We start from the raw sequence: 24981 nt of genomic DNA on the forward strand, positions 1-24981 counted from the left end.
GAGCCATTAGTTGTAGTCCGCTAGGTTTATTGACAGCGCGGGCGTGGCGGGGTTTTGTCGGGGCACAGGCTGGGGCCAGGAGAGGCGGGAAAAAAGAGAGCAATGAGAGCCAACCAATAAGAGCCGCGCGGGTTTCATAGCAACAGAGGAGTGACGGCGAACTGGGCCAATAGAAGGATGCGCCGGCCGTCAACTCGGCCGAGGGGCGGCGCGGCGGCAGTGTCTGACGAGAGCCGGACCAGGCGGTGGGAGGTGGTGGCGGCGGCAGCGCGGGCGCCTGAGGAGGAGGAGGAGAAGCGGGTGAGGGGCGGCGCGGCGCCCGACCTCTGAGCCCCCTCTCGGCCCCCGCCCCGCGTCGCCCGGCCTCCCAGTCACCCCCTGACCCGGCTGTCCCCGGGCTCGTCCTCGAGCCTTGCCGCCCAAGTCTCCAGCCCTGCGGGTCCTCGCGCTCCTCACTCGTAGCCTTCCCTGCACCCTCGCAGCCCATGCAGACTCCTCTCTCACTCCCAGGTCTTTCCTTGCCCCTTAGGGGCGGCTCTCTGCACCACCAGGGCCTGTCCCTGACACCTTTTTCCTGCACCGTAACCTCCCGTGTCACTCTCAGGGCACTTCCTTACTCCTGTCTCACTGTCGTGGCCTCTGAGGCCCTCGCCTTGACTCTTACTGCTTCCCCACCCCCTTCTACAACCTTCCCAGGCTTTACTGCGCTTCCTCAATTCCCTCCTCGAACCCCTAGTGCCTCTTATGTACTCGCCACTTCAGATCCCCAGGACTTCCCCTCAGACCCTACTTGGGACCGCTAGGCCCTTCCTTAGACCCTAAGTCTACCTACCGTTTGGATTTCGTGGGCTCCTCCCTTGCACCCGTAGGTGCCGCCCCTCCCCTCCGCGTCCTTTTGACTTCCCTCCATGTTTGCAGCCTTTCTCTTCCTTCACATCCTACCCCCTGTACCTGGCTTTGTCTTTTCCCATATCCTCCTCCCCAGCTTCCAGGCTTTTTCTTAGCACCCTCTTCATTTAACCCAGACTTATTGTTTTGTTTTGTTTTCCAGATCTTTCTCCCAGTTCTTGTAGCTCCTCTTCGTGTCTCAACCACTCTTCCTCCTTTCTTGTTCTCACATTGCTCTTTCCTAAGGTGCAGATCTGCCAGACACCATGATGAGGGCAGTGGGTAACCTGTCCCTCCGTTTCGCTTGATTTGTTTTTTTTTTAATCTGTTTTTTTTCCCCTTTGCTCTCGCCTCCTTCCCTTTGTTTTGACTTGTTTCTGCTCTCCATTCCCTTCTGTTCCTTCCTTCTTACTGTGTTGTTGTTCCCTTGAGGGCCTTCCCTTTGCTGGAATTCTCAGTCAGGGAGCAGGTACTTCACCCCCCCTTTCCCCTCCAGGGTGCCTGGGTCCCATCCACAGCCATTTGACCACTCCCAGAGTAGGGTGACCTTGGAGGGAGGTGGTAAAAACAGACCCGGCCTAGCCGGGGTCAGCAAAGGCTGGCTAGAAGCTAAGAAACATTGAGTTCATTTTCACCTTCTCCCTTGATGAGGCCCAGCTATCCCAACTCCCTCCTGCAATGCCAAGGCTTTGAAGTTATCTCAGATTGCCAATTAATCTACCATCCCTGGGTACTTGGGGACTTGTTTCCTACATGTGCGTTTGGCAGTTGGTTTGTGTGTGTGCTGACATCCATGAAAGCGCACGTGCCCTGAGGAGGTTGTGTGTGGGACTGGGGGACTGGCATCTGTTTTGCAGGGAGGGGAGGGAAGTGCTTAATGCACAAGAGACAGTGTTTCTCCTGGGGTTTCCTCACTGCCCGAAGTGTCATTCTTGCATAGAGGCCTGTGAAGTCAGTTTTGCTCCCCCCCCCCCATGCTCTCCTACAGATAAGCAGGCTGTGGGACCCACAGACAGCTTCTGAGTGGCACAGAGCACATCCCTGTGCCCCGTTGGTGCCAGAAGCAGCATGATCTTCAGCACACCATGGGGCCTGACAGAGTGACAGCCCGAGAACTGTGCGAGAACGATGACCTGGCCACCAGCCTTGTTCTTGACCCCTACCTCGGCTTCCGCACCCATAAGATGAATGTCAGGTGAGAGGTTTCTGGGGGTAATGGCAGGCCTGGACCCTTTCTCTTGTATTTTTATAACTCTCAGCCTGACCTCCCTGAAGCTTCAGGTAGGGGTCAGGGTTCTGGAAGTCCCTGGAACTCAGGCATATCCTTTCTCCCAGCCCTGTGCCCACTCTGCGACGACAACACTACCTTCGCTCAGCACTGGAAGCTTTCCTAAGACAGCGGGACCTGGAGGCTGCATACCGGGCCCTGACTGTGGGAGGCTGGATGGCCCACTACTTCCAGAACCGGGCCCCTCGGCAGGAGGCTGCCCTCAAGACCCACGTGAGGGAGCCCATGCCCTGCTCTGACCTGCACTGTGCTCCCCATTTAGCCGGCAGATTCTGGAGCTCTTAGGAGAGCAGCCCCCAGGTCCCAGCTGCCTTGCCCCTGAAGACACCCTGCAAGGCTCAGAATCCTAGAAGAAAATAATTGGGGGCTGGTGAGCTTTGAGAGTCCAACCTCCTCTTCCTTTATCAGATGAGGACACCTAGACCCAGGGAGGATCCAGGCCACACAGTCAATGACAAAGTAGACCTGGTCCAAGAGAAAGGGGCCCCTTGTGGTTGACCCTCCTCACTATCCCGCCCTCCCCTACTCTCCTCTCAGATTTTTTGCTACCTCCGCGCCTTCTTGCCTGAGAGTGGCTTCACTATTCTGCCCTGCACTCGCTACTCCATGGAGACCAATGGGGCCAAGATCGTGTCTACCCGTGCTTGGTAAGGGAGCTGCTGGCCAAGACTCAGTCCCTGTGGATGAGGTAGGACCCAGAGGAGGTGGGTAGGGCTAGTGAGACATGAGGACCTGGTGGATGTGAGAGGATGGAGAATGCAATGCCTTGCCTGCCCCTTGGAGCCCCTGCTCCCTGGGGGATTCTGCATGAGAGGTCCTCAACCCCAGTAAGGATTGGGAGGCCTTGCTCAGAGCCATGCAGCATAGATTCTCGGCAGGAAGAAGAACGAGAAACTGGAGCTGCTGGTAGGCTGCATTGCAGAACTGCGTGAAGAGGATGAGAACCTGCTTAGGGCTGGAGAGAATGACTTCAGCATCATGTACTCCACCCGGAAAAGGAGTGCCCAGTTGTGGCTAGGCCCAGCTGCCTTCATCAACCATGGTGAGGGCAAGGCTGGGGGAAGATGCTGCAGGGCAGGCAAGTGGATGAGACAAGAGAATGGGGCTGCCTTCACTTGCTCACTCTCTTCTCTCTCTTCTCTCATGTCCATCCAACTGCGAAGACTGCAAACCCAACTGCAAGGTGAGCCCTGCAGAGTGTGAGAGGGTGGGCATGTGGGGAATGAAGGTGCAAGGTGAAGGAGAGGTGGTTTTGGACTCTCCTGATAAAGCGGTGTTCGTCCCTTGTAGTTGGTGGGAGCACCTGGAGTGGGCATCATGGGAAGGCATGTGTCCCCAAGGGTGTCAGAGGGAGAAGAAGAGGCGACAGTGTATTTGCACTGTTGTTACCAGAGCCTGGGTTACTGACTAAAGTGGGGCCTAACGTGTGATGGGGAAACAAACTAGCAGGTGTCCGATCTCACCTGGGCAGCATGGATGGCAGGGCAGGGGAGAGTCTCACCTGGGCAGCATGGATGGCAGGGCAGGGGAGAATCTCACCTGGGCAGCATGGATGGCAGGGGAAGGGAGAAGCTGAGAAAATCCAGGAGGCCAAGCACCTCTGCTAAGAAACTGTGGGTAGAAGGGCAGAGTAAGGGAGGAGGAGATAACTGGCCGGAACATGTGCTGATGTTGTCCTGTCATCCCAGTGTCTTGGGAGACTGAGGCAGGAAATTCTAAATTCTAGGCCAATCTGGGCAACTTCAGTGAAACTACATTTCAAAAAGGCCAGGGATATAGCTCAGGGTGGAGTGCAAAACCACAGAAAGGACAAGCAGAGCTAGGGATGTAACTCAGGGCAGAGTGATTGTGTAGCATATGAGTGCTCTCAGTTCAAACCATGGGACCAACAGGAATAAGAGCAGAGGTTTAGTTAGACACTCTGACTTGTACCTGTGAAGTCAGTGTTTGGGAGATAGAGGCAGGAGGATTGCTGCAAGTTGGAAGCCAGCTTGGTCTACATAGTGAGTTTCAGGTCACTTAGGTGATATAATAATAAGATTCTGTCTTCAAAAAAATTTAAAAAAACAAGTAATAATAATAAGGTAAGGGAAAAAAAATAAGGTAAGAGGCATCCTGTTGGGGCACAGACCTCTGGCCCACTGTGGAAGCCCCCAAGGCATAAATAAGTAAGGGCCAGAGCTCAGCTTCCTGACTCAGAACTGGGACAAGTTATAGCTGTCCTGCCTGGCCTCAAGTTTCTCCTGTCAACACCCCTAAGACAGCTGTTCTGTGTTCCAGAGGCTCTCGGGATAATGACACACAGCCTTCACCAGGCCAGAAAGCAAAGGGCAGCATGCACACCATCACCAGCTTGCTTAGTGATCCGGAACCCGCAGGCTTTGGAGGACCAGAGTTTTTCTAAGTGTTGAAAGAAACTAGGGGCACAAGTGGGCAAGATATTTCACATCATATGGAAGGGGCCATGAAGCACAGATGGTGACAGCCAGTGCCCAAAGATGGTAACGGCCAAACCAGTGAGCTTAGTTGACTCTCCTAGCTGCATAGTGGGAGATTTGGTTTCTAGATGGCTATGGCGGCAGTTTGCAGGATGCTTAGTGGGAAGGAAAGAGATGTATAGAGTGAGGGTGGCCATGAGGAGATTGGCAGGTGATGGGCCTTGAGGTGATGAAGGACCAGCTGAAGGTAGAGGGGCAAGAGGAGAGGAGGACAAGGGTACAGGAGGTGGCACACCCAGAAGGCACTGGTCGTTTGGCCTGGAGGCCATGAGCCAAGGAGGCGTCTTGGGGTGTCAGGTTTAAGTGGCTGGCTGGCTAGATAACTAGGATGACCATGTCTGCTCGCAGATAGGGAGTATATAGACAGATGCAGATACGGGAGGGAGACAAGAATGAGGAGCCTGTAGGGTAACCTTGGGGTGAGTGATCCCAGAGGCAGAGCTGGAAGACATGGGAATTGGGCTACAGAGTGGACAGAAGCCGTGGGAGAAGGGGAGGCGGCCATAGAGACAAGAGCCAAGGAGTGAGTGGATCTTGAGGTCTGTGCGACGGGCTAGGCAGGTCTGAGGCGTGGAGCTGGGCACTGACCCCAAGTCGGGAGGTGTGGGGGGGAGAACACGAGGCATGGTCCCTGCTGGCACTGCATGCTGCTGGGAGACCATTGGCTTGCAATGAAAGGTAGACACAAGGCAGACTTTTTTTTCAAGTCATTTTTTATTGAGCTATATATTTTTCTCTGCTTCCCTCCCTTTCTACCCTCTCCCATGACCCCCATGTTCCCAATTTACTCAGGAGATCTTGTCTTTTTCTCCTTTCTCTGTAGATCCATGTGTGTATCTCTTAGGGTCCAGAAGGCAAATTTTTAAGGGGCCATGCAGAGGACAGGCTCTAGCCAGGGCTGCTGCCAATAAATGATGTGGTGGGGCAGGAGTTTCTCAGCTGTGGCCTGCCTAGCCCATTACAGAACCCGTAGACCAGGGTGCCTGCCAGGTTGAAAAGTTGGACAGCTCCCCGCCCTGTGACCCAGGCTGGGATACTGAGTGGGTATGGCCTCAGTTTGTGCCCTCAGATGGGAATACTGCCTGTGTGAAGGTGCTCCGGGACATTGAGCCAGGGGACGAAGTGACATGCTTCTATGGTGAGGGCTTCTTCGGTGAGAAGAATGAGCACTGTGAATGCTACACCTGTGAGAGGTAAGCATGGTGGAGTGTGCCAGCCTACCGTGGAGGTCTAGGGTCCTGGGACTGGGATACATCATCAGGATTCACTTGAAAATAAAGATTCCAACCCAGCATCACCCTTCGCCCTTTTCTGTTCCTGCAGGAAAGGTGAGGGAGCTTTCAGACTTCAGCCCAGGGAACTGGAGCTGCGGTCACAACCCCTGGACAAGTATCAACTCCGAGAGACAAAGCGGCGTCTGCAGCAGGGCCTGGACAACAGCCAGCAGAGCCTTCTGGGCCTGCGGGCCTGCTCCCACCTGTCCCCACTGCGCCGTGACCCATTCTGTGGTGAGCACACCCCTGTTCTCTAGCCTTTGGGTCACTGCTTTTCTGAACTGCTCAGGCCCTGCTCACCGGCTTCCCCCTTTATCTCTCTCTTCCCTGACCACCACAGCTGTCTGCCAGCCCCCGTGCCTGCTGCCTACTAGCCCCCACTTGGACTACTTGCCCCTCTGGCTCCAGTGGATGCCTCAGCCCCAGCCCAGAGTTCGTCCCCGGAAGCGTCGCCGCCCCAGGATCCGCCCGACCTCATTGTCCCCTGTCCTCCATGCTGCCTATGTCTCCCTACACCGATGGGGAGGCTGTGGTCCCCACTGTCAACTACGGGGTGAGGCCACAGTGGCCCTGCATCGGCTCCCCAAGACCTGCTGGACCCCACAACAGGACTGGTACTGGGCCCGGCGCTATGGGCTGCCTTCTGTGGTGCGTGTGGACCTTACCCGCCTAGCCCCAGCCCTACCAGCTGCTCCTGCTCCTACTGGGAGCCCAGCCCCTGTTCCCACCCCTGACCTCGTCCCTAAACAGGCCCTTGCCTTTGCTCCTTTCTGCCCACCTAAGCGCCTCCGGCTAGTGGTCAGTCATGGTTCCATTGATCTGGACATCAACAGTGGTGAGCCGTGATGGACTGCCTGCAGGGAGCCCAGATGGGGTATAGTGTCTGTCTTGTACCGCTCCAGAAGGGAAGGAAGGAGTTGACCCTTGACCCAGGTCTGATCCTGGGAGTGTGTTTTTTAGGACATACCTAGGGAGTTGATCCTCATTGCTCTATGATTGCTGACCCCTGAGCCAACCCCACTCAAGCAGGGAGCCCTGGCCATTTGATGTCCCCCTCCCCATCCCTGTCCCCACTGCAGGACTTCAGGAGCCATCCCCCCTCCCCTCAGCCTCTTCCTCCCCAGGGAGCAAAGCCATAAGGGGTGGGGGCCACTCCATGGCGACTCTCTAGAAGCTCAGGCCTCAGGAGGTGCAACTGACTTGGGGGTTTGCCCTCCCAAACTGCCCCCACAGTAGGAAGTAGGTTGGCTCTCAAGTTCTGCAGTTGTTGGAGGCAGGGGCAGTCAGATGATGGGGTAGGTGGTACCCAGGGGCACATCCTTGGCCCTGCCCCATGGGTCTCAGGGAGGCCAGGTGTGACCTCATCTTTCTCACGGTGCTATCCCTGGTGCTACTGGGGTGTAGGGGAGGCTCCCTCTCTTCCCCACACCAGAATGGGGTATGATGGGGGATTGGAAGAACTTGAACTTTTTATTAAAACTTTCTAAGCCCTTAGGAGTTTTTGTGTTTTAGGGGGATGTCAAGTGGGAGGGTGAGATCTCAACCTCACTGGGGAGATGAGGTGGCATTCTTTGACACTGATAGCTACTCTGACAAGCCTTAAGAAGGGAGGGGCAGTGGGTTCTGGGGACTGCGATACTAAGGTAAAGCCCTGTGACCACAAAAAAAAAAAAAACCCCGGTGCTTAGAGGAGATGACCAAGAGTGTTCTCTGTTGTGGGAAAGTGAGGCGATAAATGGGTGGCTGATGACAGGGAAGCAGAGTGACTTGCCTGAGACCATGTGAAGACTTGTCCCTTTCACTTCTCAGTCACGTGCCCTTACCTCTAGTGTAGAGCCTAGTGTGGTGGCATCCCTTTAATCCCAGCACTCAAGATGCAGAGGCAGGTTGATGTCTGAGAGTTCAAGGCTAAGCTGGTCTACACAGGGAGTGCCAGGACAGCCAAGGGCCTTGTAGACTCTGTTTAAAGAAAAAATCTTTGAGAGCAGGGAGTTGTTGAGCCTGTGTAAAATCTGGTTCTGGGGAGATTACATAGCTCGGGCCCAGAAACCCAGGAAGTCTCATGTAGCCCAGTTGGCCTCAAATTCCCTGTTGTACTCGAGGAGTTAAAAAAAGAAGCAGAGCTTCAGGGTGTAGCTCAGTGGTAGAGGGCTTGCTTGGTAAATACCAAATTTAATCCTCTGTACCAGAAAAGAAATAACCAAGAAATAAAGAAATCCAGTGTGGAAACTGGTGCTGCCTCTGTGGAACTATCCCTGCTTCTCCCCTTGAACCTTGGAGGCTGATCAGATGACCCCTGTTTAGGGACGAGGTCAGGGGTGGGAACAGGGGCTGGGCTCCCAGTAGGAGCAGGAGCAGCTGGTAGGGCTGGGGCTAGGCGGGTAAGGTCCACACGCACCACAGAAGGCAGCCCATAGCGCCGGGCCCAGTACCAGTCCTGTTGTGGGGTCCAGCAGGTCTTGGGGAGCCGATGCAGGGCCACTGTGGCCTCACCCCGTAGTAGAAGCCGTAGGATCTGGTCGGGAGAGCCAGTGTCTGGAAATGGAGGGGCCCTTGAGGAGCTGTAGAACAAAGCCTGAGAGTAAAGATGTCCTGACCTCTGCCCGCAGTCCCAGGAAGTAACTACAGAGTGAGACAGAGCTAAATGTGGCCCTGGGATCTTGGGAATTTACCCAATGGATGGGGGTGGATGTAGGTGTAGAGAGAGCTAGAGGAAAGGTGTGGTCTGGACACCTTAAGGTGGCGCACACCTTTAATCCCAGAACTCGGGAAGCGGAGTGCAGGCAGATCTCTGTGAATTCGAGACCAGCCTGGTCTACAGAGTGAGTTTCAGTTTTTTGTTTTTGTATAATGTATTTGTTTTTACTTTATGTGCATTGGTATTTTGTCTGCATGTATCTCTGTGTGAGGGTGTCGGAGCCCCTGAAGGTAGAGTCACAGACAGTTGTGAGCTGCTATGCTGGGAATTGAACCCAGGTCCTCTGGAAGAACCACCAGTGCTCTTATCTGCTGAGCCATCTCTCCAGCCCAGTGTGTTTTAGTTTTAAAAGTGTTGGAAAGAGATGGGAAATAGTCAAGTGACCATGGCAGGGAATATTATGGACCTGAAAAGGAGAAGAGGTGGAGGAAAGCTGGACATTGGGAGAAATCAGACTCAGACCCAGGTCTCTGGACAGGACAAAGGTGGCTGGCTGCACAGCTAATGGTCCTGTGCTCCAGCCACTTAACTGGGTGACGTCATTAAGTTCTCTGGTTAGTTGCTGTCTTATCAGCAGTGTTGCCTGTGGGGATGGTGAGTGACCAGAATCTTCCTGTAGCCTTGTCCTCACCCTGTACTTCCTTGTCCGCCTCTGGTTGTGGTCAGACACAGACACTCTGAGGCTAAGGTCTAGATGTAATCATCCTAGGCCATCTGGGGTGTGTCCTTGGTGAGTGGTAAGCAGCCTCTGGGGCAGGTGATAGACAGGTCATCCAAGGGTGGGACCAGCCAGTCCTTAGAGCTGAACCATACCCCCCACGGGGCAGGTGGTAGACAGACAGTTCATCCAAGGGTGGGACCAGCCAGTCCACCGAGCCAGAACCCCCATCCTGCCTCTGATAACGGGACTCTGAGCAGTCTGGTTTACAACTAGGGAAATGGGTTGGTCATTCAGGAAGGTGACAAAGAGGTAAATGTCACATGAGGCCTTCTAAGACAGAGTTTGAAGATTACTTCAGGTCTAGCCAGGAGGCTGGTAGCTGTGGGCAGATGCCAGCACAGCCTCTGGCTCTGTTAAAGATTACTGGTGCTAGGCTTTGTGGCTGTGGGAAGTAGAGGCAGGAGGATTAAGAGTTCAAGGCTATCCTGGCTACGGGAGACTTAAAACTATAATAAAGAAGCAAATGGTGCCTTCAGGATGGAGAGAAGGCTGGTGTTTTTCCAGAGGGCCTGGCATCCATCCAGGAACTACAGCTCGAGGACGTCTGATGCCATCTTCCGGCCACCTCTCACCAGCACCCACCCACCTACTCAAGTAAAAAGGGGCCTGGGAGTCAGCCGGGCAGGGTGCTGGTGCCCTTTTTAACCCCAGTGCACAGGAGGCAGATGGGTAGATGGCTCTCCATGGGTTCAAGGCTAGCCAGGGCTACATAAACCTGTCCACAGAAAGGAAGAGGGTGTCACTCCTTATGTTTGGAAGATAGGCCAAGGAGCAACTGGAACCAAAGTGATTTGGTTGATGACTGGAAAAGATGGGCAAGATCGAAGAATGATTAAGATGAAAGTGCTGTGTGCTGGAGATTGCTGGGAGGACTGGAGTGTCGCCTGTAAAGGGACAGACGGCCCCGTATGAGCACAGTGGACCTGCACTAGAAGTCAAAGTGGGTAGGGTGCTGGAGATGGCACAGTGGTTAAGAACATTGGCTGCTCTAAGTTCCAGAAGATCAGAGGCCAACTTCTATCCCCCATGTGCACTAGGCACTTAAGGGGTGTTTGTACATACATGTATCTTATTCATACACTTTTTCTTCTTTTTTGAATCAGGATTCTGTTGTGCTGGACTATAGAACTGCTGAAGGATGGGAAATGCTCTGGGCCCCTGTTGGGACAAGGGAGCTCTTGTGGTGGGGACAGGTTGTTTTTGGAGGGAAATGGGACCAGTGGAGATAGGGCATGGTGGGAAGCTGATAAAGTGTCAGTGCAGAGTGGTTAGGGAATAGTGGATCAGCACTGGGTCATGAAATAGATTCCTCAGGACCAGGGACTGGATGGGTGGGTATGATAGCCAAGATGGCCCAGGCAGAAGAGGAGGTTGAGATGTGAACATTTGAAGGGTAGCAGGAAGGTGTGGCTGTTGACAGACAGGACACCCTGTAGGTGGAAGAGACTTTGTTATGTGGTGACTTTTTTTAGGCGGGGGGGAGGGGTCAGGGTTTCACTGTGTATTGTAGCCTTGGTTGGCCTTGAACTATGTAGACCAGGCTAGCTTCAAATTCAGAGATTCATGTGCTCCTGCCTCTGGAGTGCTGGACTAAAGACACAGACTACCTTAAATGTTGAGATCTTGACTTTTATGATCACAGGCAGAAACCAAGAGCCTCTAAGCTTGTTTCTGTCTACCTGCTTTTGACTGCCTTAACTCTGGAGCAGCAGTCCTCCTCCTTGCCCCCATGATCAAAAGGTGTTAGGGGGCTCAGCCAGTAAGGACTTGCCATGCATGTATGAGGTCCTGAGTAAAAAGCCTGGTTCAGGGCCCATGACTGTAATCCCAGTGCTGGGGAGTCAGAGACAAGAGAATCCCAGCTAGTCGAGCGCATCAGTGAGTTCCAGGGTTAGTGAGAAAGGCTCTGTCTCAAAAACACAAAACCGAAAAGAAAGAAAAGCAAACAATAGCAGCATCATAACTTTATTTGTGGCGTAGAGACAGAGTGGAGATGGGGTTTGGTGAGAGGACAGTGGTTACTGGGAGATGATGCCTCAAAGGGAGCAGCGCTCAAGTGCACAGTCAGATTTTGCCCGGGAAAGTCCCCTGCTTGATCTGCTCATTCCAGCGCTGCACCTGGAGAAGCAGAGAGGCCCCCCCCAGCATCTGCTCAGCCTGAGTCTGAGCTCACCGCCCTCTCCACCAGCCTTGCTCCGCCCTCTCACCCAGCTTATGGGACACAGTGAATGGAACACGCGGAAATAGTACTCGCAGGGCTGTGTGTTTTTCCCGCGGCGGTTCATGGTCTTCACGCACCGGTGATAGTCTGCAGAGTGCCTCGGGGTGGGGGTGGGAGTGTCATGAGACAAGCCACGCCCCTCTAGACGTTGGCCCCATCCTACCCATCCTAGGACTCAGTCTTACTCTCTTACTCTTCCAACCAATCGGGTTCCTCCTCCCACTGTAGACTCCCCCTTACCCCAAATTTCCATCTTGATTGAGTTCTACCACCTAACAAGGTCCAGTCCCTTCTGGCTGTCTGCTTCACCTTGCCCCTCCAGGACCCAGTTCCAGCCAGCTCCACATCAGGTGTCTCCCTTGACCTCAGGCCCCGTTCCTTTTCTCTCGACCTAACCTCCTCACTCCTGGTCTTGCCCTTTACTGACAAGGTTCCATCTCTCCTGACTCAGTTCATTTCACTCTAGGGTAGCAATCTTACGGCCTCCAGACAGGCGGCCTCTTCCACTCCAGGACCCGCCCCTTCACGGCTCAGCCCCACCCACTTCGGTGCAGGCCCCGCCCCTTCAGGTCACGATCCAGCCTCCCCTTTCAACCGTCTCCAAATGGGGGCCTTCCCTCTAATCGGGCCCAACCGGTCTCACCCAGAAAATTCTGGTAGCAGTTACGCGTCTGGTTCTGGTTAGGGAAGCGCGGGTCGAAGGGGGGCGTTTTCCATTCGCCCGAAGGGGGCATCTGGGCTTCAACATCCAACATCCACGGAAGGGTCAGCTCCTGCAGGAAGGGGTGCGGGGCTCCGTGGGTCCTAAGGGGCGCCCCTCGCTCCGACCTTTCCCAGATCCTGACCCACTCTAAACCCCACCCACCTTGGCCTCACCACACTGAGGTGGACAAACTGAACGTAACTTGAATACCAGGGCTGCGGGGTCCACCGGTGCCTTTAGCTGGAGAATGAGGGCTGGTCCCAAGAGCACATGAGCAATACGACCCTCAGGTCGGATTGGCTGGCCCCCAGGGAGTCCCAGCCAATTGGATCCCTCTGTAATGTGGAGGTGGGGTTAGTGGAGGCCCCACCCCCTACTTCTTGCCGGAAGCCCCATTGGGGGACCCGTGCACCCGAGCGCACACACATAACAGGCACCAAGGCTGGGCTTTTGAGTCTCAGACTAAGACTTTTAATCTCTGCAAAGCTGAGCTTCTCCCTGACTTCTGTCCCGCCCCACCCTCCCCTCTATATAAACGTCTATCTAGCTCTGGTCTCTACTGGAGGGGGAGCTTCCCCACCACCACACACGGTGTTCTCAGTCGTCTGTGTCTTACAGTCGGGGTGCACAGCACCCTGCGGGACTGTGAGGGAAGGAGGAAAGGGAAGATGATTCCTGGTTCCTGAGACCCACTCCTCCAGGTCCAGATCTTCTGTGTCTCAGGGGTACCTGGCCCCACTGGGCTTCTGGACAATTTGTTGATAGAGTCTCCTCAATTATGTTATCTTAAATCCTTGGGTCGCTGCTTACTGTGGGAGAGAAAGGCAGAGAATGTTTTAGGGGACTGGCAAAGAGACAGGTTCCCAAGATTATAGAAGTTTTACACACACACACGCACACACACACACACACACACACGAGGCAGAGTCAGGCAGATCTCTGAGTTGGAGGCCAGCCTGGTCTACATAAGGAGTTCCAGGACAGGCTCCAAAGCTACACAAAGAAACACTCTCTCAAAAAACATACATATTTCACAGCTATTATTTACACCTTAAAAAGTGGTCAATATATTTATCACTCCTTTCTAGTTCCAAAATGTTTTGATCACCCTTCACCCCACTCCCAGCACATTAGAAGTCATTCCCCATTCCTACCTCTCTAAGCACTTCTTAAAAATTTTTATTTATTTATTTAGTTAGTTATTTTTGGTTTCAGACAAAGTTTCTCTGTGTGGCCCTAGCTGTCCTGGAACTCACTCTGTAGACCAGGCTGACCTTGAACTCACAGAGATCCTCTGCCTCTGTCTCCTGAGTACTAGGATTAAGGGCGTGTACCACCACTGCCTGGCTTCTAAGCATTTTTGTTTTGTTTTTTGTTTTTTGAGACAGGGTTTCTCTGTAGCTTTGGAGCCTGTCCTGTACCTAGCTCTTGTAGACCAGGCTGGCCTCAAACTCCCAGAGATCCGCCTGCCTCTGCCTCCTGATTGCTGGAATTGAAGGTGTGCGCCACCACCGCCCAGCTTTCTAAGTACTTTTTTAAAAAAATATTTATTTATTATGTATACAATATTCTGTCTGTGTGTATGCCTGCAGGCCAGAAGAGGGCACCAGATCCCATTACAGATGGTTGTGAGCCACCATGTGTTTGCTGGGAATTGAACTCAGGACCTTTGGAAGAGCAGGCAATGCTCTTAACCTCTGAGCCATCTCTCCAGCCCTCTAAGTACTTTTAAACCGCCATCTTTCTGTCTCCATGGGTAGAAATATAATCTTATTTGGTTGGCTTTTGGGGTGTTTCTTTCACTTGGTATATGATTATTTTTATTTTTACTTTTCTTTTTCTTCTTGAGACAAGGTCTCACCATGGCCTGGAAATTAGCTGGCTTGCAACTGGTTCTGTAGATCAGGATGGTCTCTAACTTACAAAGATCCACCTGCTTCTGCTTTCTGAGTGCTGTGATTAAAGGGGAGGGGGTGACATGTCATGGGCGCTTGCTTACATAGATCAGAGGACAGTTTGTGGAAGTTCGTTCTCACCTTCCACCCTATGGGTCCCGAGGATGGAACGCGGGTGGCTGTGTCAGACTTGGTGACAAACCCTCTTACCCACATTGAGCCATCACAAGGACTCCTGTTTTCTTTGTTTGAGACAGGGTCACTTTATAGTACAGGCTGGTCTTGATATTGATACAGAGCCACAGGGAAACCTGGGCTCCTCCTCCTATGCCTCTGCCTCCCAAGTGCTAGGTCTGGACTACCACATCCACTTTTATTTGGTGCCAGGGTCAAATCCAGGGGCCTCCTGCCTGAATGCTAGGCAAGCAAGCAGTCTACCCCATGTGTTGCGTTATATCTCCTACTCGCTTTGTCTCTGCTGGTGACCTCCCATCTCACCATTCTCACAGGCTGATAACTTTCCCCAAGTCACTTCCCCTGAATTCTAGACTCCCACACCCCATTACCTGTTTGTTTCACATCTTCCTCTGTCACCTCAGAATCACCTCCCTGAGTCCTCCATTTGCTGTCTTGCCCCCACTGCTGCCTGTGGCTTTTGCATTCTGCAGCTCTCCAAAACTACAAACATCCCAGCCATCCTCAACATCGGGAATAGTTAATATTGTCAACCTGATGCAATCAAGGATCACCCAGGAGACAAACTTCTAGGTACATCTGTGAGGGTCTGATGGAGGAAGACCCACTCTCAGGGTAGATGACACCATTCTGCAGTCTGGAGTATCAGACGGAATGAAGATGAGAAAATGAGACTGAGGAGGTTGTGTGGGTAAACTGCCTGTTGTAAGAGCATGAGGACCTGACTCTGGGACCCTAGAACCTATGGAAAGCACACTCCTTTAACCCAGCAAGCATGAGTAGACACAGCTGGATGTCCAGGGCTCACTGCTCACTGACCAACCATTCTAGCCCAAAATGACAAGCTCTAAATTCAGTGAGAAACTGTCTCAAGAAAAGAAAAGGGAAAGTCACCAAGAAAGACACCCGACGTTGATTGTCTTATACATTTGCATGCACAAGCAAGCACACACACACACACACAGAGAGAGAGAGAGAGAAAGAGAGAGAGAGAAAACTTCCCACCATGGTTGCGGCTGGACCCTCAACTCAACCTGTGCACCAGAATAAACCACTCCTTCATTTTGTTCACAGCATGGAGAAAAGTGATGCATGGCTCCTTAGGCGTCACGTGCCTGATTGATGAGGCAGCCCTGTTGTCTTACCCTTGACAGCCTCTGTGGACTCCTAGGCTTCTCAACACTCTCTTGTCCTAGTCACCATCACCTCCTGAGTAGCCTCCGACATAAACACACTCCCCATTCATCGCCTCTACATTCCATTCTGGAGCCAAGCAGGTAGCTCTTTCCACATTAATCAGTTCCAATTATTCTGACCCCAAACCTCCAGTTTGTTCATAGTCAAAGCCAACATCCTTAAACTTGTCTACAGTTCCTGTAGGCTCTCAGGCATGCCCCCCAACACCCAGTGGCTCATGTGACAGCATTTCCTATGTTAGAACTCTGTGTAGGGTACACTCAACAAAGGAACAGTGAGCATGCATGCTTCTGCCTCAAGGACTTTTTTCCTTCTACCTGGTGGTTCTCAACATGAGGGTCGTAACCCCTTTGGGGGTCTCATATCAGATAGCCTGCATGTGGGATATTCACATTACAATTTTTAACAGTAGCAAAATTGCAGTTATGAAGTAGCAATGGAATACTTTGTTAGTTGGGGGTCACCACAACATGAGGAACTGTGTTAAAGGGTCAGTATTGGGAAGGTTAAGAACCACTGCTCTACATGAACTCTCTTCCCCTTAGATGCTCTCGCTGCCTCCATTTTCCTCACAGGTCTTTTTGTTTTGTCTGGAGACTAGGTCTCACATAGTCCAGACTAGTTTCCAACTCACTATGTATAGCCAAGGCTGGTCTTGGACTCCCAGTCCATTTGCCTTCACCTCCTGATGGCCAGGAGTACAGGCGTGTTGGGCTACTACATCTTGTTTCCTTTAGGGTCGGGCGGTTCCAACTCAGGACTCTGTACATGCTCTGGAAGTACCTGCCATCTGAGCTACATCTCCAGCCTCCTCTTTCATGTCTTTACACAAATGACTCCAGCCCTGAGACTGAGCCACCTTAGGCCATTGTGCTGTAGTGGGTTCTGTCCTCTGCATTGCAAATATTTAGCAGCATGCCTTATCCCAACCGCTAGTGCCAAGTGGCATAATCTGCTTCTGCCACCCTTATCGTTGGGCTCTGTAGTCCCACTGCTTAGGGCAATGCCCACCACACAGTCAACACTTCATATCTACTCCCTGTCTAGTGATGGCAGTCGTGGGTTGGCTCGATGGTAAAGTTTGCACTTAGCATACACAATGGACTAAATTCAATCTTGAGAACCTGGTCTCCTCCCCCATCTCTCTCTCTCCCTCCCTCTCCCTCTCTGTATGCATATGTATATTAGAGTTGATAGTGGATGCCAGCTGCTAATGCCAAATACCTGAGCATGAGGGGTGCCAAATTCCTTCACCGAAATCTTCTCTTTCATGGACATTTTCCTCTTATTCTCCATTTCCAAGACGATGGGCAAGAGAACTTCTGAGGTTGAGCCCACAACAGCCAGAGGCTGCTGCTCTGTTTGTGCCTGCTTGAGCCCTTGATGCTTCACTCCAGGCTTTGGGGGCACCCTGACTGAGGGCTCTGTCTCGGTGATGGGAGACGTGAGGGCTGTCAGGGAAATGCTCTCCAAACCTGATCTGGTCATGATGGTGGGAAACTGAACAGTTTTACCCACCTTTGGGCTGTCAGTCTTTGGAAACTCAATTATGGGTTCCTTTGAAGTCCTCAGCGAATCCTCAGGTGGCTTCTCTTCCACCTGGTGCTGTGTCTTCTCTTTCACCTTAGTAGAGGACCTGATCACTACCTGTGTACCTTCTGGTAAGGCCATCTGGCTGGCATTAAAGGGCAAATTGGCCAGCACAGATATGGCAGACTCCCTGGAAGTCATGGAGAACCAGGAGGGCAGAGATATGGTATCTGACTTCAGGTGCTGCTGTTTGGATTTGGCCATGATCATCATCTTGGCCAGGGTGAGCCCCTCCACAGAGAAGGCCCTGTTGTTCTCTGTGCGGGGGCCCTCAACAGCTACCTCCTGGGTAAAGACCCATTTCTTCTGCTTCTCTATCTCCTTGGACTTTAGATCAGGCAAGTTCACAGTTGTCTCTTCCCTCATCTTGTGGGCCCTGTCCTCCGATTTGCCCCTGCATGTCAAGGCCTCCAGAGTGACCTCCTGGGTTTTGCTAATCAAGATCTCCTTGGATTGCTTCTTGGTGGTGGCAGAGGGCAACTGCAGGGCTGTGGTCTGGGCCCTCATGTCTACCACTTTTGTCTTCTGCCCTCTCATCAGCACAACAGGTTCCTGTTTCCCTTCAGACTTTCTCTCAAGCATGTCTCCTGCTGGTAACACGCTAGGATCCTCAGGGGCCTTTGCCCTTGAGTCGGGAGTTTTCTGGTACCGGGCAGTTGGAGTCTTCTGAGATTGAGTATTTAGGACTAGAAGTTCCTTCTTTGGGGGTGTGGCCTTTTGAGAACCTGCAGGTACTTGTAGAAGCTTTGGAATTGGAGGTAAAGTTTTCTGTGGTGGAGCAGCTAGAACTGGGGCCTTCCGTGGGGGTGCAGGGATGAATGGGGGCTTCTGGGAAACAGAAGGTGGAACCTTATAGAAGAGGCTAGGTTTGGCTGGAGACTTCTGGGTTGACCATGGTGCAGCTGGGGTCTTCCGAGCTGGAGCAGGGAGGGCTGGGGCCTTCTGAGCTGGAGCTGGCTCAGCTGGCACCTTAGTAGACTGGTCCAAAATGAACGGTGCTTTCCCTGGTGTGATGGGGGCAGATGCAGCCTTCTGGGAGGACAGTGGCCCCATGTATTTCATTGTGCCTATGGGCCTGGCCTTATCATTGGACTTCGGAAAGATGTATAAGGCAGGGTAAGGAGACGTGTACAAGGAAGAAGATAACGAGGTGGATTCAGTGTCCATGAGCTCATTGAGGTCTTGTGTCCACAGGAAGGTGTCCATGTGACCACAGGAGTCGATGAAGGGTAAACCGGGGCTGCCTTGAGCGACACACTGTGTGGGAGTCTCGATAAGACCGCCCCGGCCTGTGGTTCCCTCAGAATCAGATTTGTGGGTCTGTAGACAAATGGGATGAGCAGGCTAAGGACCAGGGGAGACACAAAGCTTGGGAATCTTGTCTTTGAGCCTTTCTTCTTTCCACCCTTCTCCCTTGGACCCTGGACCCTGGAGTCCACATCCCAAACCTCCTCCCTTGGACCCTGAAGTCCAGGCCCAGCCCTCCTCCCTTGGACACTGGAGTCTAGACCCTAGCTCCTAATGAATAGCTGGCCTTTGAATTGGAGTGCTCCTGGTTCATCGTGCCGGAGATGATGCTAAAGATGGTTCGGATGGTGATGCTGGCCTTCTCTGTAGGGCAGAAAGAAGTGTGAGCCCTCTGGGAAAGGGATCAAATTCACAAGCAGGTTCATGCAGGAGGCAGAGGGTGGGCATTGGTCATACCAGAAACGCGGATGAGAGTTTTGGATCCCTCAGGGCAGGCATCTAGGTACGATCTACAGAATTAATGTGGCAGGACATTAGCAATGTGTGAGCCAGGGTCCTAAATACAACCAGCCCAAAATGCTCACTGCCTACTTCTTTGCTGTGACTTTCATCTGATCCTCAGGAGGCTTCAGTTGTGACCAGATGAGAGGCAGAGAGTCACCCACAGCCTGAGACCTGAGTGTGTGCTTGACTGTCTGTCCGTGGGCAGAGAGGAGAGAGAGTCAGAATCAGGGGAGGGCCAGCCTTCGACCCCCCCTGCCCCTGCAGCACACGCGCGTGGCACACACACACACAGAACCCTGGCTGCCTCACCTTGGTCTTCCTTTGTTTATGAGAAGAGAATATCTTGTAAGGGAAGGTACGCTGAGCCACTTCAACTGGAGAGAGAGAGAGAGAGAGAGAGAGAGAGAGAGAGAGAGAGAGAGGAGGGTCAAGGACTTCAGGGGCAGTGACATGGAGCAAGCTCCTAGGACAGGGTGAGAGGTGAGTTCAGCCAGGGTGTGCAGGAGAAACTGCAAAGTGTTTACACTCCACCCATGCTTTAAGGCAGAGGGTACCCAACATGCAGAGGAAGGTGGCCTAACCTTTGACAGAGGTGGCTCACCTGTAAGTCTGCTTCCAGATTGATCCTGTGGACAGAGGGGCACTTTGTTGAGGTCTTTTACTGGTCCCCCTTCTTATTTTTATTCTATTTTAGTTTAAGATTTGCTTATTTAGTCATTTTTTTATTTCACATGCATTTTGTGTTTTTCCCACATGTATGTCTGTGTGAAGGTGTCAGATCCCCTGAAATGGGAGTTACAGGCAGTTGTGAGCTGCCATGTCGGTACTGGGAATTGAACCCAGGTCCTCTGGAAGAGTAGCCAGTGCTCTTAACCCTGAGCCATCTCTCCAGCCCCTATTTATTCATTTTATGTGTATGTATGAGTGCCTACATGTATGTATACCATGTCATGTTCATGTGGGAGCCAATGTCGGGCAGAGCCATTGGCTAACACTCAAGTTGGAGTTGCAGGCGGCTACATGTATGTATACCATGTCATGTTCATGTGGGAGCCAATGTCGGGCAGAGCCATTGGCTAACACTCAAGTTGGAGTTGCAGGCGGCTACATGTATGTATACCATGTCATGTTCATGTGGGAGCCAATGTCGGGCAGAGCCATTGGCTAACACTCAAGTTGGAGTTGCAGGCGGTTAGCGCCACTCTGAGCTCTCAGCACACGCGGGTCCTCTGCAAGAGCAGAGTGTATTTGTTTGTTTGCTTGTTTGTTTCTCAAGACAGGGTTTCTCTGTGTAATCGCTGTGGCTGTCCTGGAATTTGCTTTGTAGACCAGGCTGGTCTTGAACTCCTGGAGATCTTCCTGCCTCTTCTTCCCAAGAGCTGTAATTAAAGGCATGTGCCACCACCACCCCACAGTATGTGCTCTTAACCACTGAACCTCCTTTCCTTTTCCCTTTCCAGGCCCTTAATATTTTGGGTTTTTTGTTCATTTGTTTTGGGTGTTTTGTGTTTTTCTCTCTCTCTTTTTAGTTTTTTGAGACAGGGTTTCTGCCTGCCTCTGCCTCCCAAGTGCAGGGATTAAAGGCATGCCACCACTGCCCAGTTGTTATTTTGGTTTGGTTTGGTTTTTTTAAGACAGGGTTTCTTTCATGTAACAGTACTGGCTGTTCTGGAACTTGCTTTGTAGACCAGGCTGGCCTCAAACTCACAGAGATTGGCCTGCCTCTGCCTCCCGAGTGCTGGGATTAAAGGTGTACACCACCACCACCCTTAGCATTTTTTATTGCATTTATTATTTTGAGGCAGTGCACATGCCATGGTACCTCTTTGGAGGTAAAGGTACAGCTCTTAGGAGTTGCCTCTCTCCTCCTTCCACCATGTGGGACAGGGGATCCAACCCAGGTTGACAGACTTGGAGGCAGGTGCTCTTACCCACTGAGTCTTCTTACTGGCTCACACCGAGCATTTGTACATGAATTTTGGAGACAGGGTACAATTTAGATTTTTGAACTTGCAAGGTAAGCCCTTTATGGCTCACCTGCCTCTCCAGCTCTTCCTTTGGCTTTTGTTTTTGTTTTAACACAGGGTCTCACCCTAAAACCTATGATGACCTGAAACTCACTATGTAGCTAGACTAGCCTCAAATTCATTACGATCCTCCTGCTTCGGCCTCCCAAGTCTTGGGAACTACAAGCATGAGCCACAAAACCTCTTTCTTTTTTCTTTAAAAAAAAAAAAAAGGAGGGGCTGGAGAGATGGCTCAGAGGTTAAGAGCATTGCCTGCTCTTCCAAAGGTCCTGAGTTCAATTCCCAGCAATCACATGGTGGCTCACAACCATCTGTAATGAGGTCTGGCGCCCTCTTCTGGCCTGCAGGAATACATGGAAGGAATGCTGTATACATAATAAATAAATAAATATTAAAATAAAAGAATTCTAAGTGGAGGAGTATTTAAAAAAGAGGATTGGAAATTGGTGGGGAGTGGTGGTGTGCACCTTTGCACCTTTAATCCCAGCACTCGGGAGGCAGAGGCAGGCAGATCTCTGTGAGTTCGAGTCCAGCCTGGTCTACAAAGCTAGTTCCAGAACAGCCAGGTCTACACAGAGGAAAAAAAAACTGTGTCTCAGAAAACCAAAAGGAAAAAAAAATAGAAATTGTTCCCAAGAATGGGAAGTAGGGCCAAGGACTGCCAAGAGACACAGCAGGTAAAGGCACCTGTTGCTGTGTTTGGTGACCCGAGTTTTCTCCCCAGGATCCATATGGTAGGCGAGAAGCGGCACCCCAGAGTGTGTCCATGCTCACACACATACACAAAAAAGAGTGGAAAGAGGCTAGTGAGTTGAGGGTATAAACCAGACCAGCCTCAAATTTGTATTTTGTGTGTGTGTGTGTTGTTGTTGTTGTTGTTGTTGTTTTGTTTTGGTGTTGGTTTTCTGAGACAGGGTTTCTCTGTGTATCAGCCCTGGCTGTCCTGGAACTCTCTTTGTAAACCAGATTGACCTCAAACACAGAGATCCACCTGCCCCTGCCTCCCTTGTGCTGGGCTTAAAAAGCATATGTAGCACTCGGGAGGCAGAGGCAGGCGGATCTCTGAGTTCGAGGCCAGCCTGGTCTACAAGAGCTAGCTCCAGGACAGGCTCTAGAAACTACAGGGAAACCCTGTCTCGAAAAACCAAAAAAAAAAAAAAAAAAAAAAAGCATATGTAGCCACACCTGGCTAGAGCCTCCTGCTCCTGCCTTCATCTCCCAAACATTGGAGATTACAGGTATATGCCTGGGTGCCTGGCCACTTTTCCTGGTGTGTGTGTGTGTGTGTGTGTGTGTGTGTGTATACCGGTGTGTGCATGTGGAGGTCAGAGGACACCCTCAGGTGTCATTGCTCAGAAACTGTCTACCTTTTATAGTTTCTTTCTTCTGAGACAGGTTTTCCTCACTGGCTGGAATCAATCTACAAAGTAGGTTCAAGCAAGGCTAGGGATCTACCTGTCTCTGCCTCCCCAACACTGGGATTACAAGCATGTACCGCTACATCTAGCCTTTTTATGTGGGTTCTCAGGGCTTTAACTCAGGTCCTGATACTCCGAAGGCAATTTCTTTATTAACCGAGTTATTTTCCCTGCCCCATGGTTTCTGGTTGCTACCTATCCAGCCAGCAACTTCATCTCTAACTTTCCTTCCTTGGTCCCATGAGTTTAGACCCTCCTTTCAGACCCAGCATTCTAGGAACCCAGCTCCTTTTCCTGTCCACCCCACCCCTCAAGCTTTGGGCAATGGGTTCTCTGTTCTCTGTGGAATCAGGACAGTGGTCTCCAATCCCGCTTCATTGAATCTCACCTGAAGGCGCCAGGTGGAGGCCGGAGCTCCGTCTAGGGGCGCATCCAGGGGGGGCGTGTTCATGGTCCTGGGTGCCCAAGATATGGTAGGTTCATGAAGCAAGTTGATGAGGCGAATCCAGCGGTCAAACAGGAAGCCTAGTTCATGATCAGGGGCATCCAGTTCCAGGTAGTAGTAGCGGCCGGTGATCAGACGAAGCTTCAGGCGCCAGGAGGGCAGATCGTGGACATAGAGGTGGGCAAGGTCTAGCGGGATCATCCTGCGGGAGGTGGGAGACCTCCCAGGTAGCTAGTGCCAAGGTAATGTGGAGAGTGGAGTTAGCTTGAGGTAGAGCTGGAGGAACGAGGAGGAACATACCTGGTCAGGTTGAGATTGGAGCAATCCTTGCCCTCCGGGGGCCGAGCAAGCAAGAGAATGTCAGGCAGCACTAGACCAGGCAAGGATGCCGCTACACCCATAGTCAGCTTGTTGGTTCTGTGGTGCACGAATGCAGGAGCCCCATGATTGGTCACCTGGGGCAGCCAGGGAGCAGGGCTGGGACCAGTCCTCTCTCCAACATGCCTCCAGGATCCCTTCATCTGAGAGTCTCCTTTCTTTCCAAACCCACTTCCTACCTACAGAAGTTCAAATTCCAAATCCCCGTTCAAACCCACTCAGTCTGGGGGGTGGTCCCCTCTCTCTTCCTGTGTTTCAACCCTCCTCCCCCATTTCCCCGGGGCGCAGGGAGCCGGGGACCTGGACAAAGTTACTCTCGAACATGGGCAGCGGGCGGAGGGGCAGGTACTCGCCCTTCTGGAGGGTCTTCTGCAGCTCCCCAAGAATGGGAACCCACTTCTGGGGGTCCTGGGGAGGCTGGGTTCGCCGAATGTTCAGCAGCCGTTTCATGACGGCTGTCAGAACAGCAGGGGGAGGTGTATAGATTCAGGGACCCAGGACCCACCCCAGCCCACCAGCCTTGGACCCCTGGGCTTCAAGGATGTCAGGAGCTCGGCAGTGACAGAAAGTGGAGTGTCCCCAGGGCTGAGAGACTCTGGTATGGCCATGGCCCTGCAGAGAGGTAGTCAGCTCTAGGCTGTGGGAGGAACCTTTGATAGGGGCTTTGTGACCTCACTAGACACCAAGAGGCTGCTTCCTGGGAACTGTCCAGAGGCCACATCCTTCCAGAATATGGAGTCTTCAAAGTTGGGATAGGCTGACTCCATCAGAGCATCCCCTCTCTGGACCCAAAATAGTGGTGATACAGACACCATCACCATAGGGGTCTGTTAGTACCTATACAGGGACCATTAGCCCAAAGACTTGAATCACAGGCCAAACTCTGCCAGTGTCCCTCCTCCTCAGCAAGACCCAGTGCCATGCTGAGCCTCAGTTTCCCAATGATATGTGTGTGTGTATGTGTGTGTGTGTTTGCTTGTGTGATCTCACATCAACTGAACAGTGAACTGTAGAGAAAGGGCCAACATGACTGAGAACGGTGACTACAACTGTATTCTCAGCACTGGGGATACAAAGTGAGGCCAGCCTAGGCTTTATAACAACACCCCGCCTCAAAATAAATGAATGAATAAAGCCAAGGGCTTGGGGTTGTAGTTAAGTGGTAAAATACTTGTCTGGCATGCACAAGGCCCTGGGCTCAAACCCAGCACCTTAATGACATAGGTCAACTACCTATGTGACCATAACAGCAACAAGCTGGGCATGGTCACACACATCTTTGATCCCAGCATTCAGGAGGCAGAGGCAGGTGGATCTCTGCGAGGTCCAGGCCAGCCAGAACCTCATGATATGACTCAAAAACAAAACAAAACAAAATCCCTGAAGAAACCAACTCCTCCCATTGGAGCCTCAGTTTCTCTCTTTTATAAAACAAGGCCTGTTTTGAGGATCTGGAACAACTGTCTAAGTTAAGAAAAAAATCCAGGCTCAGCATGGCCCAGAATGCGAGCTCAAGTAACCTTATTTCATACTTCTTGTTCCATTCTGAGGTCTTTTCTTCTTGTGGCACATGTACGGTGGGGTGAGACAGGAAGTGATATTCTCTCATTCTAAAAATAGTGTTTATTATTGTTTTTAAATGTGTCATGCAAAATACAATCACAATAAAAACTCTGGAAAATACAAGCACAAAAAAAATAAAAGTCACCCCACAGTCCCATCTCGTGTTTTCAACCCTGAGACAGTCATTGTCAACGTTTTGGTGTTTCCATTTTGAAAAATAAACCCATACT

At 51.9% G+C, this 24981-nt stretch overlaps 3 protein-coding genes across 4 annotated transcripts; 1 reads left to right on the top strand and 2 right to left on the bottom strand.

Annotated features, from left to right (window-relative positions):
• The first annotated feature begins 210 nt into the window (after positions 1-210).
• On the top strand, positions 211-7623 carry Kmt5c (lysine methyltransferase 5C). Of its 2 annotated transcripts, XM_038340599.1 has the most exons (9): positions 211-300; positions 1877-2083; positions 2224-2389; positions 2714-2823; positions 3055-3218; positions 3340-3359; positions 5731-5867; positions 5998-6182; positions 6289-7623. In XM_038340599.1, the coding sequence occupies exons 2-9, from the start codon at positions 1974-1976 to the stop codon at positions 6792-6794; spliced, it is 1398 nt and encodes a 465-aa protein (XP_038196527.1). In that variant the 5' UTR covers positions 211-300; positions 1877-1973; the 3' UTR covers positions 6795-7623. The 2 variants fall into 2 exon arrangements, with proteins under 2 accessions (XP_038196527.1, XP_041911488.1); XM_042055554.1 differs by lacking the exon at positions 211-300 and having other exon boundaries at positions 345-2083.
• Positions 7624-11316: 3693 nt separating this feature from the next.
• On the bottom strand, positions 11317-12572 carry LOC119821317 (cytochrome c oxidase subunit 6B2). The gene is made up of 4 exons (XM_038340275.1): positions 12454-12572; positions 12232-12361; positions 11575-11675; positions 11317-11485 (listed from the first exon to the last, which is right to left on the bottom strand). Exons 2-4 carry the CDS (start codon positions 12341-12343, stop codon positions 11432-11434), a joined length of 267 nt encoding a protein of 88 aa, XP_038196203.1. The 5' UTR covers positions 12344-12361; positions 12454-12572; the 3' UTR covers positions 11317-11431.
• A 2204-nt stretch (positions 12573-14776) lies between these two features.
• Fam71e2 (family with sequence similarity 71 member E2) lies at positions 14777-23638 on the bottom strand. Its single transcript, XM_042055583.1, has 11 exons — positions 23489-23638; positions 23111-23265; positions 22754-23012; positions 19522-19546; positions 19230-19294; positions 19008-19111; positions 18873-18925; positions 18720-18779; positions 16803-18487; positions 15008-15123; positions 14777-14915 (listed from the first exon to the last, which is right to left on the bottom strand). The coding sequence occupies exons 1-11, from the start codon at positions 23636-23638 to the stop codon at positions 14777-14779; spliced, it is 2811 nt and encodes a 936-aa protein (XP_041911517.1).
• Positions 23639-24981: the final 1343 nt, after the last annotated feature.

Source organism: Arvicola amphibius, chromosome 8, assembly GCF_903992535.2.
Source record: "Arvicola amphibius chromosome 8, mArvAmp1.2, whole genome shotgun sequence".
In the NCBI taxonomy this organism is placed as follows: domain Eukaryota; kingdom Metazoa; phylum Chordata; class Mammalia; order Rodentia; family Cricetidae; genus Arvicola; species Arvicola amphibius.

Bases quoted from the DNA above. Each gene is read 5' to 3' on its own strand.
- Fam71e2 (XM_042055583.1), bottom strand. From the start codon at position 23,638: ATGAAACGGCTGCTGAACATTCGGCGAACCCAGCCTCCCCAGGACCCC. The intron at 19,547-22,753 runs GTGAGATTCAAT...CTCTGTCCACAG, and splicing joins CCTCCACCTGGCGCCTTCAG to GATCAATCTGGAAGCAGACT. The intron at 18,488-18,719 runs AGCACTCCAATT...TTTGTCTACAGA, and splicing joins CTCCGGCACGATGAACCAGG to CCCACAAATCTGATTCTGAG.
- Kmt5c (XM_038340599.1), top strand. From the start codon at position 1,974: ATGGGGCCTGACAGAGTGACAGCCCGAGAACTGTGCGAGAACGATGAC. The intron at 2,084-2,223 runs GTGAGAGGTTTC...CCTTTCTCCCAG, and splicing joins ACCCATAAGATGAATGTCAG to CCCTGTGCCCACTCTGCGAC. The intron at 5,868-5,997 runs GTAAGCATGGTG...CTGTTCCTGCAG, and splicing joins GAATGCTACACCTGTGAGAG to GAAAGGTGAGGGAGCTTTCA.
- LOC119821317 (XM_038340275.1), bottom strand. From the start codon at position 12,343: ATGTTGGATGTTGAAGCCCAGATGCCCCCTTCGGGCGAATGGAAAACG. The intron at 11,676-12,231 runs GTGAGACCGGTT...GGCACTCTGCAG, and splicing joins CTGCTACCAGAATTTTCTGG to ACTATCACCGGTGCGTGAAG. The intron at 11,486-11,574 runs GTGAGAGGGCGG...CTGCTTCTCCAG, and splicing joins CACTGTGTCCCATAAGCTGG to GTGCAGCGCTGGAATGAGCA.